Source organism: Prosopis cineraria, unplaced genomic scaffold (assembly GCF_029017545.1).
Source record: "Prosopis cineraria cultivar Desert tree isolate PC_DT_omini unplaced genomic scaffold, ASM2901754v1 PC1188, whole genome shotgun sequence".
Taxonomy (NCBI): Eukaryota; Viridiplantae; Streptophyta; class Magnoliopsida; order Fabales; family Fabaceae; genus Prosopis; species Prosopis cineraria.
Genome location: NW_026556513.1, coordinates 21,543 through 34,975, shown reverse-complemented (window position 1 = coordinate 34,975; position 13,433 = coordinate 21,543). Strand labels below are relative to the sequence as shown.

The following is a 13,433-nucleotide window of genomic DNA, read 5'->3' as shown; positions in this document are numbered from 1 at the left end:
TTATAATTTGCTCATGCATTTGTGATGCATGTTATTAAGAACGGATTTGGATCAACTATTACGTTTTGCTCTAAATTAAACTGGGTTGGGTCGAAATTAACGGTCTGTTTAGCTTTTGTTCTCATTTTTTATTTTTAAAAACTGTTTTGTAGTGCAACTTTTAGAATTGTTTTTCATAACAAAAACAAAATAAAAATCTGTTTCGTTATATTAATTTAAAAACAGTTTTAGAATTAAAAAAATAAGCTGATAGTGATAATTATGTGTGGTTAATGATGGTGATTTATGATAAAAATTGATTAACATAATTCTAATTTTAATAATTAAATGTAGTATATTTTTTAAAAAAATATAAAATAACTTGAAATTGTTTCTATTTTTTTTATTTTAAGAACAAAAAAAATGAAAACAGTTTTGCAAACAAGTATATAGAAATACTTAACCAAACACGTTTTTTAATTTTTCTGTTTTCAAAAACAAAAAAAACAGTATTTAAAAATAGAAAATAAACAGGCTCTAAGTTGCCATTGAGCCAAGAACTAGAGTTAAGTCGGGACCGAAACATTTTTAAAAAAATCAGACAAGTCTAAATATAATATAAAAAAGCTTAAAAATTTTTAAAAATAAGAAAAATTTTAAAATTAGACTATACTAAGAACCAATTTCATTTTTTGAACCCTTGACATGCATATAATATGATGTGAGGCTATTTTTCTAGATGTTGACCGCTATAAATCCAATGTAAATACATTTGAATCTTCGTTTATTTGATTCAACCAATATCTACTTACATTTGACAAATATATAAAAATAGAATTTATAAATGGTTTATTTATATAGTAATGTTATATTATTTATTATAAACAAGACATACTGTGAATTTACTCCATAAATATATTAATATATGTATTAATGTCATTTTTACTTAATTATCATGTCTCCAAATTGACCGTTGGTCTAACATGTTAGATCACAAAAATTGAGACCTGCTGACCCTTTTGATTTAACATCTGGTCCAACTTTAATTTTAAAATATTGATTGTATTGATCCGTTTAAGAAACCATAAAACGCTGAGAAGGTAGGTCTATCGAGGGAATTATACATTCTCATCTTTGGTGCATGATTTTCAAAGTGCGTTAGATTATTCATTTTGATTTAATGATCAACCACCACCTTAAATAAGGTGGTGAATAATGAGAGAAAGTCTTTTTTTTAATCCTTTTTTATTTTAATTCACTTTTCATTCAAAAATATCTAAAAATATTACTTCTTTAATCCTATTTTTATTCTAAAGTCACTTTCAAAATTTTTATCAGAATTAAAGAAATATTAAATCTCATTAATTTTATCTAAAAATTTAATAAGTCTCTAACTTTTCTCCTATTAAATATAACTACTTTAAAATGAAATACTCTAACATTTAATAAACTTCTCTTCATTTAATAGGAACAAAATGATAATGATAAACATAATAAAAGTGCTTTATAAATATAAAACTAAAATAGACACTCTTTCTCTACCCTATAAATAGGATTAGAAGAGTATACATAAGTAGATTATAGTAATATATTTGATTTAATGGTATAGCTAGCAGTTAATTTTCCACCATTAAATCAAATGATAATCACTAAATGAAGGGAGGAAATTTATGAAATGAGGCATCAACCTATAAAATATAAAAAAAAAAAACGAAGAAAAGGATCAACTTCCGTGTATGAAGTCAATTAAATAAGACAATTTTCATAAAGAATGTTTTGTATTGACATGAATCAATCGGCTGGCCTAAAGAAAAAAGTTACATGTCACGTCACATGATATATATAGTACTAAAAATGTGAATTATCCGTGTAGTTTGGAATATTAATCTAATTTTAGTTTTATAATTGTCATTAATTATCTCACCACCATGTCTTCAACTCCAAATCTTAAACCACTTCATCTCACTAATTAATGCACTAAATAACATGACAAGAAAGCAACGCTATCAAAGAAATTAAAAGAGCCGGTAGATGCCAGTGCCTAGTTATCTCTAGGATTTGAACCACACACATTGGTGCGTGTTACATGAAAAAAAGTTTAAAAAGAAAATTTATCTTAAAAAACTAGCTTGTTAGATAAAAAAGTCCATCTCGTCTGAAAGCCAAAACATTACCAGCAGTCCAACTCCACCACATTTCACTCATCAGCCTCATGCCGGTCAATAAGTTAGTTTTTTCTCAGGCTCTCCTTTATACTTGCCCATAGTAGCAGTGTGTATGAGTTGTAAAAATATGAAATTGATTCCTTATAAGAAAAAAAATGAACACGGATACATACAATCTTTTTATTTGTGCGCAGAATGAAAACGTACAGACTGGACTCGATTACATTGGCACTCATAATATACGAGAAAATTATCTGAATCTGATTTGTCCAATCACATGACGACGCAAATACTATTGTCAACAACAGGGTATTCACAAACAACGTAGGGGGGCCAAGGAGGACAAGGAGGCCTGTAATCACAGCAAGGCAATTTCTCAAGCTTCTTTTCTTTCTTCTCTTCTTTCTTTTCTTCTTTCTTCTCTTCTTTCTTCTCTTTCACTTCTTCCACACTCACAATGTTGGCATGGCAGAACTTCTTCCTGAAATCCTTAGCCAAACTCACCGTATCCACATCTTCTCCAATCACCACCACTCGATCCCTATCTGCTCCTTCTAGCGCCACCGAATTCACCCGACCTGCATACACGTTCACATACAAGTTATACAAGTACATTGTTAATGAAAACTCAAAAAAGAACTAGACTTTTCTGCCATGTCACGCATGAATTATTATATACCAATTGACAATCCTAGATCGAATTGAAAAGAATTTACTTCAAGCATGCAAGAATCACCTGTAGCCTTTGATGCGATTTTCAGGGCCTTCTTTCTGCAACTCTCACAGCGCATGGGCACCTGTATAACTATCTTTTGCTGCAATACATTAAAACTCAAAATTAAGTTATTTATCTACCTAGCTTGATGAATGCTAAACAATAAACACACATACACAAAAATTATCATTGGTCTCACCTTCATGCTTGATAAAGCGTTGATGCTGCTTCGTACACAAAACTTATAATTAAGACCGTCTTGGGTGGATTATGTGCTTGATTAGAAAGTGTTCGATGGGTTTCATATATATATATATATATATAGTGCGTGGTTGGAATATTAATTAATTTGTTATTTAGTTGGTGGTCCACAATTGGTAAACGTCAACGCGCCAGCCCGCCGTGACAGTAAACCATGTATGTGTAATATATTCAGAGACTCATGCAATCTTACCTACTTGCTAGTTATCAACGTCAACCATGACAAAAAGTAAAAACTTCCACATTTATACATCAATAATAACCAGTTCCTAGGAATTGAACGGAGTTTAAAAATGAGTTTGTCCATTATCTATGACTTAATGAGTTAGTTTTGTCATAATATATGCCTCGAGATATATATATATATATATATATATAAAATTTAGATCCCTCTTTCAATTTCAAGAACAAACAATTAAAGTTCAAAACGCTATATATTTTTAAATTTTCGTTTTAATATTTTTCTCATAAGAAATAAAGGGTAAGAATAGTATTTAAATTAGTAACTTGAGGCTAGATCATATAGGAAGGATAAGGTGTGGTGTGGTTAGAAAGAAAACAAAAATAGCCTTTCAATTATAATTTTTCAAAGCAAATAAAGTTATAAAATTTAAAAAAAATAAAATTCTTCAAAATTCATAACTTGTTAATTTATTAACGAATTTTTTTAAAAATATATTTTACCTATACAATCATGTTGATTTGATACAATATAAAGTAAACTTGTTATTGTCCTAATATAATTTATTATTTTAGTAATGCGCATTTATAAATTTACTAGGTGAATTTGTTAACAATATAATTTTCTACATATTTAATGTACATTGTTAACTTGTTAACATATGAAATATATTTGTTAAAATCTTAACATAACTTGTTAAAAAAACAATAGGTGTTTTGATCATTTTGCTATCAAAACCTATTTTCAATAATTTTTTTGGTCCTCCAGATTATATTGGTCTTGATTTAAAATTAAATCCTTCCGCAAGTCCATTATTGTCTCTTCAGTTTATAATGCGCGCACTCTAGTGGGAAGATCCCTCCACGAGGTCGGATCAATTCATGCTTCTCATTTCAGTTTGGTTTGTGGATTGTGGTGCATGCATACAGTTACTTGTTTTATATTTTATATTTCAAATTAAATATTATTAACATTAATATTAAAATTAATATAATTTGGTCAAAAGGGAAGACCAATAATTTAATGACATGTGGGGACTTATTGCCAGTCCCAAATTAATATAATGTAGTTTTTAGGCTTTCATCATAGCATGGAAAAAGAACAAAATGTCGAAATGATTAGGCAAAATATATTCATTATTGGTCCTTATTACAAATCACCTATAATTAATCACCTTACTAGAGTTAAATAAAGATGGATGATTTATTAATTTTATCCAAAAATGGTATAATTTTTTTGTTTTACTTGTATTCATATGAAAAAAAATAAATTTATATTACATTTGCTCTCATAATTAATGATTCCAAGCAAGTTTGATATTAAAAAAAACTTAATTAATATCATTTATGATAAAGATCATCTATCTATTCAAAAAAATCTTTTTATATAAAAATATCATACTTCTTTGTCTCCAATCATTCGTCAAAAGGAATTCATTGTACTTTTGTAATAAAATGAATTTAATACACTGAATATTGTTTTGAATTAAGCTTTACTAAGTGATCTGATCTTTTATACACATTTATTTTGTCAATATTATAAGTATGCATAAATGTTTCAACCAAAATTAAAATTACATGTAGTTAATATTGTATCATAAGTATAGCAAGGCCATCAAATAATTGAAAAGGTTCAATATCAATGACCTTTGGACCAAAAAAAATATCTATAACCTATTGATGATTAATTGTGTGTGTGTGTGTGTGTGTGTGTGTGTGTGTGTGTGTGTGTTAGCTTTTTAAAATGACATTGTATCCAAATCCTTTTAGCAAAAAAAAAAAATCCAGCTCTAATAATTTCTTTCAAATTGATCGAAGATGTGTTTTTTCTAAATATTATTTCTAGATAATAATATTAATTATCAATTTATCTAATATTTTTTTGGATAATCTCGATGTAAAATTTAAATTTTTTTCACCGCCAACAGATTTTATTCGAGCTTACTATTTTTTTTGGGGACAAATATCCAGCTTAGTATTGATATATAGCACAATGACAGGTTTTACGTCACACATTACTGATGATTCGGCATGTGTGTTTAGAATATGAATATCTAGCATGATAGAGGTCAGAGGTGCGATTTAGACGAAGAAGTATAAATAAACGGATCAAGATATAAGTTATATGGTGAAATAAAATATAACACAGTAAGATAATAAATCAAGTTAAAAATATCATTACATACACCCATATATTGTCACACGTGAATTACAAACTTCAATGATATGTAAGTGCAGCAAATACCGAACTTAAAAATGAAGCGCACACATTACGTACACACGAGTTCACTGCGATAGCCCAAAACAAAAACATTATTTGTAGGTTCTAGAAATTCAGCGAACAACAATCCATGAAATGTACTCAGTGCCGATCGACATTTATTTGGGTTCATGCATGTTCTTCTGACGCTCCAGAAATCTGACAACAGAAGCCGTGAATTAACTATATTTATATAAATAAATAAATTGAAAGTAAAAAAAAAACTTGATGTCAATACTTAATAATGTTTGAAGATATTAAAAAAAATATTTGGAAGCATGATGTTTGGACTATATGTAAGTTTCTTCAAACTGAGATAGACCCAAACAAAGCAAGAAGCATAAAATGGATATTATTTTGACTCCGACCCATTCCCTTTTCTCTCTCCATCTTTTTTACTTTAAAGACACACACATCACATACTTTACAGTTTATAAATTGAGAATTTATTAGCAATTGTAATATGATCACTTTAACAACCACGCGATTATAAAAATACAACAGCAATATTAATTGAGACAATCAGATTCCACAACTCACTTTCAATGTCTCAATTTTCTGTGTGTGTGGGTGTTAACTTAGTTAAACAAAAAGAATGAATAATTAAAACTATATACTACCATACCAAGAAAATTAAAAAGAAACTAAAAATGTATTAAAGGGTAACGCAAGAGGATGAGCATGCACTTACCAGTTGACACAACACATCAAGGATAAATACAAAGATTGTGGCCATCATCCATGGAATAAGTCACCGATGACAAGTGGCTGAATTTGTAATAACCTTCTTGTTGCATATTTGTCACAAAGTCTCTAGACATATCTTCAAGATGAAGAAATTTGAGAGATCTTAGGTTTGGAATATCACTGGGCACCTTTTCGATCTGATGGCAAGACCCAAGTTGTAGATGTTCCAGCGAAGACATTGCTGCCGACTCTATTCTTAACCTCCTAAGCCTCTGCATGCCACGTAATTCCAAAACCTTAAGCTTCTTAAACCATCCACTTTTGAAGTGTAACTCCTCGCCATCGTATGCTGATTTCAATAACTGAAGATCCACCAAATCTGTTAAGTCCTTGAGAGCAAGCATTGGGTCTTCTTCTATTCCTGACCAAGCCAGTCGGAGCTTCACTAGCCGGCCAAGTCTGGCAATCCAATTTGGTAATTTCTCTAAGCGGCCAACCAAGTAAAGACGTTTCAAGTCCTCAGGAGGGTTGTTTATGGAATGCAAACTAAGAACTTCACTGATCCCACCGGCATATGGTGCTGCAATACTTAATGAGCAAAGAAGCTGCATATTCTCTATTGCAGTACATAGCGGTCTCCCGTGTTGCCTCCTTATGTTAATAATGCCCAGCCTCCTCATTTCCTTCATGTGAATCAATTCCTCGATGACACCATCCTCATCATTAGATGCATCAACTTTTGCTAGCTTCTGCAGAGCCTTTAAACTCTTGATGCCTTTCTTTAGTATTACTCCATGAGAAGATGAATATGCTATGAGATGACGCAACTTGACAAGCTGGTAAATATGTGGTGGCAGCTCTGTTACTAGAGTATGCTTTAGGTTCAGAATCTCTAGATTAAGAAGCTTACAAATAAACTTAGGAATGGCTGTGATCCGCGTGTTCCTTAGATTCAGATACTTTAGATGCAGCAAAGTCCCGACGGCTTTGGGAAGATGATCGAGAGGAGCATCTTCAAAGTCCAGGGTTTTCAAGAACTTGAAGCTGGATAGAAATGATTGCACCAGAGGCTTTTGCAACTCTTGTAAGTTAAAACAAAAGCAAGACCTCACTCTCTTGTGTTTTGCAGCCCTTGTAATATCATCATGAATGCTATTTGTGAGGATCGACAGGCGCCTGGTCCATGGATGAAACTGAAACTGCTCACTTTTTATGACTTGTCCAAAGTCCAGATCCTCACACTTCTTGAGAAGAAATTCGTGCATTAAATCATGGATGTGACATCTTCGAACTCTGCCATCAGGATCCCTTGCCGATACTTTAACCAAGCTCCGATTAATTAGTTCACACAAGTAACTTTCCGCTACTTCCTCAGTCCTTACTCGATCACCATCATCATGATTTAGGCAACCCTCTTCTGTCCACAAATTGATGAGTCGAGTGGAACTAATGGCATAACCTTCCGGAAAAAGACCAAAGTACAAGAGGCATGACTTGAGGTGGTGATCAAGATCGTCGTAACTCTCTGATAACACTTGGAAATAACTTCTTAAATGGGGATTATTTCTGAATTTTGAGTTTAGACTCCGGCGTACCTTTTCCCATTCTGAGACATCTTCCTTTTTAGTTGATAAGAGACTCGCGAGAGCTACAATTGCTAATGGCACTCCATTACACTTGCTCACGAAATCTTCAGACAATTTTTTCAGCTCTTGATCGTCACAACCTTTAGAATCAAAGACCTCACTGTAAAAGAGCTTTAAAGCAACTTTTGGATCTAAGGGTTTTAGCTCATGAGTGTAACGGTCAGCCCTGCGAACTCTGCAATTATCTGCAATGTCTTTATTTCTTGCGGTAATTATTATCCTGCTGTCTTTGCCTTTATCTGCCTCTGGTAATGCATTAAGAAAATTTCCCCAAAAGTTGATGTCCCGTACATCATCAAAAACAATCATATACTTCTTTGTTTGCAAGTATTGTTTAAGTTTCTCAGTCAAATCATGTTGTTCCATGTCGTCTTCAATTTTCATGGTAGCATTTTTGTCGAAGTCACGGATCATAGTTCTTAATAGTCTTTTGGCTTCGAGTGAACGAGAGACAGTGATCCAAGCGTAACAGTCAAAATATCTTTCGTCTTTTTGCTTCTTATACAAGTTATTCACAATCGCGGTTTTTCCTGGCAGGAAAAAAGGAATTAGTTTATATATATATATATATATATGTATGTGGAAATGTGTCTTGATAGAAATATAAGTTTGTAGTTTGTCATTCTTACCTAATCCCCCTTCGCCGACCACTGAAATTACTGCTGTGCGTCCATTTTGTTCTCTTAGCCAACCCATGAGCATTTCCCTAGTCTCGTCAACACCCACAAGTTCAGCTTCATCCATGAACCGAGCACTCTTTCGAAGGCCATGTCCGGCAGTTGCAGACATCTCTGCTCTCCGTCCTGACGATGACGTGTCTAATCCGAAAGAATCTTTTAATTTATCGAGTCTTTCTCGTGTTTTTTTGATGTCCCGAATCTCCGATTGTATCTTAAGACGGACTTTGACAGTTTTGAGAACGTTACCAGTTTTAGCAACAAAGCGAACAAGTCGTTGCTTTTGGCCATGCTTTTTCACTTTCAACAAGAATTCATCGATCACATCTTCCATGCGAAAAGCAACTTCTCTCACTTGCTTCACCCACTCTTTTAATTCATCTTTTCTGCCTGCCTCCAGTGCCTCGTCGTTGGCGCTTTTTAGGTAGCTTTTAATGTACTTTAGATCACCTACGGTATCAGTGATTTCTGCACCACCATGATCCATCATAAACATTACGGAGCGGCTGAGTAGTGAGATAAGCCTCTCAATTACAAGTACTGCTACTGTTTCCGACATCTTTATGCATACCAAATTGGAATACAGCACCTAAAAATTCACCTGATGAATTCAAGTGTAGAGTAAAATAAGTATGTAAGACTATTTGCTAAAATAATCTTCTGCGTAACCAAATCAATTTTATTAGTGAGAGATTGTTGTAAAGTCTTGATTCATTGCATTCAAAGCAATCATCAAGTCTGTCCAAGGTATCAAAAAACTTTGAAAAGAATAAGATGAAAGTTAATTACTTTATCTATATGAAGAAGCACAGATAATCACAAAATAACAAATTTTATAAGAAAGGAAATAAAAATTACTCTATTTTTATTAAAAAAAAATATTCAGCCTTGCTAGAAACTTTCTTATGTTGCTATCATTTTAGCAAGGGAAATTTACGCTGAACAACCAATTTCAAAAATTAATTATGTAAAAAGGCATTGAATTATATTTTTCCGATTTTTTTAAGGAAGTAAAGAAAGAAAAAAAGATAATTAGAAAGGAAACAATATTTATTGGTGACAGTTCCATTATTTAGCAATCAATTCTATGTAGTTAACACATCATGATACATTTTATAAAGTTTCTTTTTCCAGAACATTTACAAGTCCAAGAAAGACTTGTCTTCTAATTGTTTTTTTTTTAATTAAGAAAAACGTGTCATGAGTTGTTAAACACTTGAATTTATTGCTAAATATGGAAGTATGAAGGTTAACTTTAATTTGTTTGATTTATAAATATTTTTGGAAAAAAAACATATAGAATTTTATTCCATAACCACCAAAAAGTTACAAGAAAAGTTCACCACAATAATAGAGGACTATTTTTTAAAGATGTTAATAGTTATAGACCTAAATGCATATACTTTTAAATCTACTTATGATTTAATTAAGAACTATAATTTATAATATTGTTTATTTATAGTGATGTTGTGTTATTTTATCAATAACTAGACATATTATAAATTTATTTCTCATATATTATATTGTGCATTAAAATTATTTTTATTTAATTATTATATCACCGGTTCAATCATCAAGTTTATTTATATTAGGATCGTTCATCTCAGAAAGGTAATTTGCGGGTATGGCTCATGATCAGAAAAAAAATTAAATTAAAGCGTCGTGATCTTGTTGCATCGATCGAAATAATATAACCAAAGGGGAAATAAAAAATGATGAAAAGAGTGATTTTTTTGTGACAAGTAGGTTTTCATTTTCCACCAAAATCTGCATGGAGGGACTAAACAGGAACACAATAATGTCCAAGAAAACCAGAGAGGCTTCATAAAATCAATTAAAGAGAAATAATGAACAGTGTGTTAGTGGAGCTATTACCTCAACACTGGCCATTTTAAAAGCAAAAAGGAGAAAGTGATAATTGAGCAGAAAGAAAAGAGAGTTACCAAAGGGTTCCTAGCTCAGTGGTGATTGAGGCTGAGCTTGGTAGGGCGGATTACAATTCGATCTCCCGCAGGACCAATTGGGAGGGGGCTGAAACCTAACCACCCAGAACTGTTTCCCCGAATCTGGATTAGTCAGCCGAAGGGTCGGATACCAGGTGAGTAATTCAAAAAGAAACAAAAAAAGAAAAGAGAGTTTGTGGGTGACGTGTGCGTGAAGAAGGCAGAGGGAAATCAATTGTGAGTTGTGTTGTGTGAGTGGAGATGATCAGAGTGAGAGAGGTATCTATAGAGGCGTTTAGGCTTTTTTTTTTTTTTTTTTGGGCTTGGGAGTGAAGAATTAATATAATTGAGTAATGCCTTTTAGAGAGAGAGAGTTGCCACTTGGAAGAATCTTTTTCAAGCAGACACCTCACATCACTGACACAAATTCAAAGAATTCGGCTTGACGTCCAGCTGTAAATGTCCTTGCAGTTGTAAATCTACTTATGATTTAATTAAGATTCATATATTAATAAGTTATAGAACTATAATTTATAATATTATTTATTTATAGTAATGTTGTGTTATTTTATCACATATTAAAAATTTATTTTTCATATATTATATTATACATTTAAAATTATTTTTATTTAATTATTATATTATCAGTTCAATCATCAAATTTGTTTATATTGAGATGTTCATCTCAGAAAGGTAATTTGCAGGTATGGCTCATGATCAGAAAAAAAATTAAATTAAAGCGTCGTGATCTTGTTGCATCGATCGAAATAATATAACCAAAGGGGAAATAAAAAATGATGAAAGACTGATTTTTTTGTGACAGTTAGGTTTTCATTTTCCACCAAAATCTGCATGGAGGGACTAAACAGGAACACAATAATGTCCAAGAAAACCAGAGAGGCTTCATAAAATCAATTAAAGAGAAATAATGAACAGTGTGTTATTTGAGCTATTACCTCAACACTGGCCATTTTGAAAGCAAGAAGGAGAAAGTGATAACTGAGCAGAAAGAAAAGAGATTTACCAAAGAGTTCCTAGCTCAGTGGTGATTGGGGCTGAGCTTGGTAGGGCGGACTACAATTCAATCTCCCGCAGGGCCAATTGGGAGGGGGCTGAAACCTAACCATCCAGAATTGTTTCCCTGAATCCGGATTAGTCAGCCTGAAGGGTCGTATACCAGGTGAATAATTCAAAACAAAAAAAAAAAGAAAAAGAAAAGAGTTTGTGAGTGACGTGTGCGTGACGAAGGCAGAGAGAAATCAATTGTGAGTTGTGTTGTGTGAGTGGAGATGACCAGAGTGAGAGAGGTATGTAGAGAGGCGTTTGGGCTTGGGAGTGAAGAATTAGTATAATTGAGTAACGCCTTTTAGAGAGAGAGTTGCCGCTTGGAAGAATCTTTTTCAAGCAGACACCTCACATCACTGACACAAATTCCAAGAATTCGGCTTGATGTCCAGCTGTATATGTCCTTGTAATTGTATATTCCGTGGCGCAAACATGGACTTGCGATACATTCATTCTAATTCCTCCCAACCCCATCATATAAATCTACTTATGATTTAATTTAGGTCTATATAGCATATATTGATAAGTTATAGAATTATAATTTATAATATTATTTATTTATAGTGATGTTGTATTATTTTATCAATAACTAGACACATTATAAATTTATTTCTCATCTAGCATATTATGCCTTTAAAATTATTTTTATTTAATTATTACATCATCAGTTCAATCATCAATTTAATTAGCTAAATTATGTTGACTTTTTTATTTTAATATTCAGTCTTAATTTTAAAATAATGTTATCTACCCTCCCTTCTAATTTGGTATTTCGGGGGATGGGAGTTTTTTTATTTTAAACATTGCAAACTACTCTTGATATTAAAAAATTGTACATTATCTTCCTCTCTCTCTTCAAATAAAAATAAATTTTATTACCTTATGGAATTCAATATATAATTTTTAGTGTGAAATATATCAACATCACCTCTATTTTATACTTTAATTATATAGACCTTCACTTTATTTTTAAAACCTGTATAAACCTCTGTGGAAATTAAAATTTACATAAGCCATATCTCTTCTCTATTTTAAATGTTGTTAAAGAGTTATTAAATATAGGAAAATTTAACTTATTGTAACTTGATACTCATATAATTTTAACTTTATTGTAATTTAATATTTAAATTTTAACTCTTATAATTTAATCCTTTAAATCAATAAATATAGACGGATCGATACAATGGTGATATAAAATCTAACCCAATATGATAAATCAGGTTCCAAATACCATAATCATAAACAAAATCGAATATAATCAGTAAAATTAATTAAAGTGCGTAGGCGAAGACCAAGCCTTTCCACTCAAAATGAAAAAGAAAAAGAAAATAACCAAAAAAGAAAAAAGACCAAGACTTTTAGGCGGACAGGGTCACGTGGCTATCCTCCCTCTCTCTCTCAAATTTAATATTTGTCCATGCATTTAAATTTATTTGCCCACCACTTGTGTTATGGTATTGCATGGAGCCGGAAAACTAGTTCAGTTCACGGCCTAATCTGTTTAACTTTTAAAATTTAATAAATTAGATTAAATAAATTAGCTTATTTTTTTTAAATAGATTGGGCTAATTCAACCTCAAATTAGCTAGCTATAACGGACTAATCTGCTAGCTAACATATTTTTTAAAAAAATATTTTTAATTTTTTAATCATATTATTTTTTTATAAATCTACAATAGTAATAATATTTTTTAAATATATAATTTGTGACTCCCAAATATATTCTTTATATTTAAAAGATAATGTAAATCTTTCTTATAACTTACGCATGAAATTTTGTTATAGTTTGTAAATTAATGATCTATTAGTTTTCATAAAAATACTTTGAATATATATTATTTATTAATCTCATAAT

The 13,433-nt window shown here is 31.4% G+C and overlaps 2 protein-coding genes across 4 annotated transcripts; both read right to left on the bottom strand.

Annotated features, from left to right (window-relative positions):
• Positions 1 to 2,276: 2,276 nt before the first annotated feature.
• LOC129299521 (heavy metal-associated isoprenylated plant protein 47-like) lies at positions 2,277 to 3,136 on the bottom strand. The gene is made up of 3 exons (XM_054937999.1): positions 3,059 to 3,136; positions 2,881 to 2,959; positions 2,277 to 2,722 (listed from the first exon to the last, which is right to left on the bottom strand). The coding sequence occupies exons 1-3, from the start codon at positions 3,062 to 3,064 to the stop codon at positions 2,418 to 2,420; spliced, it is 390 nt and encodes a 129-aa protein (XP_054793974.1). The 5' UTR covers positions 3,065 to 3,136; the 3' UTR covers positions 2,277 to 2,417.
• A 2,318-nt stretch (positions 3,137 to 5,454) lies between these two features.
• On the bottom strand, positions 5,455 to 11,785 carry LOC129299520 (disease resistance protein RPM1-like). 3 transcript variants are annotated; one of them, XM_054937996.1, is made up of 5 exons: positions 11,538 to 11,785; positions 10,514 to 10,636; positions 8,523 to 9,171; positions 6,252 to 8,423; positions 5,455 to 5,719 (listed from the first exon to the last, which is right to left on the bottom strand). In XM_054937996.1, exons 3-4 carry the CDS (start codon positions 9,127 to 9,129, stop codon positions 6,268 to 6,270), a joined length of 2,763 nt encoding a protein of 920 aa, XP_054793971.1. In that variant the 5' UTR covers positions 9,130 to 9,171; positions 10,514 to 10,636; positions 11,538 to 11,785; the 3' UTR covers positions 5,455 to 5,719; positions 6,252 to 6,267. The 3 variants fall into 3 exon arrangements, with proteins under 3 accessions (XP_054793971.1, XP_054793972.1, XP_054793973.1); XM_054937997.1 differs by lacking the exon at positions 10,514 to 10,636; XM_054937998.1 differs by lacking the exon at positions 11,538 to 11,785 and having other exon boundaries at positions 8,523 to 9,038; positions 10,514 to 10,767.
• Positions 11,786 to 13,433: the final 1,648 nt, after the last annotated feature.

What these genes read in the sequence shown, in the direction of transcription:
- LOC129299520 (XM_054937996.1), bottom strand. Translation starts at nt 9,129, where the DNA reads ATGTCGGAAACAGTAGCAGTACTTGTAATTGAGAGGCTTATCTCACTA. An exon ending in GGTCGGCGAAGGGGGATTAG is followed by an intron (nt 8,424 to 8,522) that starts GTAAGAATGACA and finishes TTTTCCTGCCAG; the next exon opens with GAAAAACCGCGATTGTGAAT.
- LOC129299521 (XM_054937999.1), bottom strand. An exon ending in AATCGCATCAAAGGCTACAG is followed by an intron (nt 2,723 to 2,880) that starts GTGATTCTTGCA and finishes ACGTGTATGCAG; the next exon opens with GTCGGGTGAATTCGGTGGCG.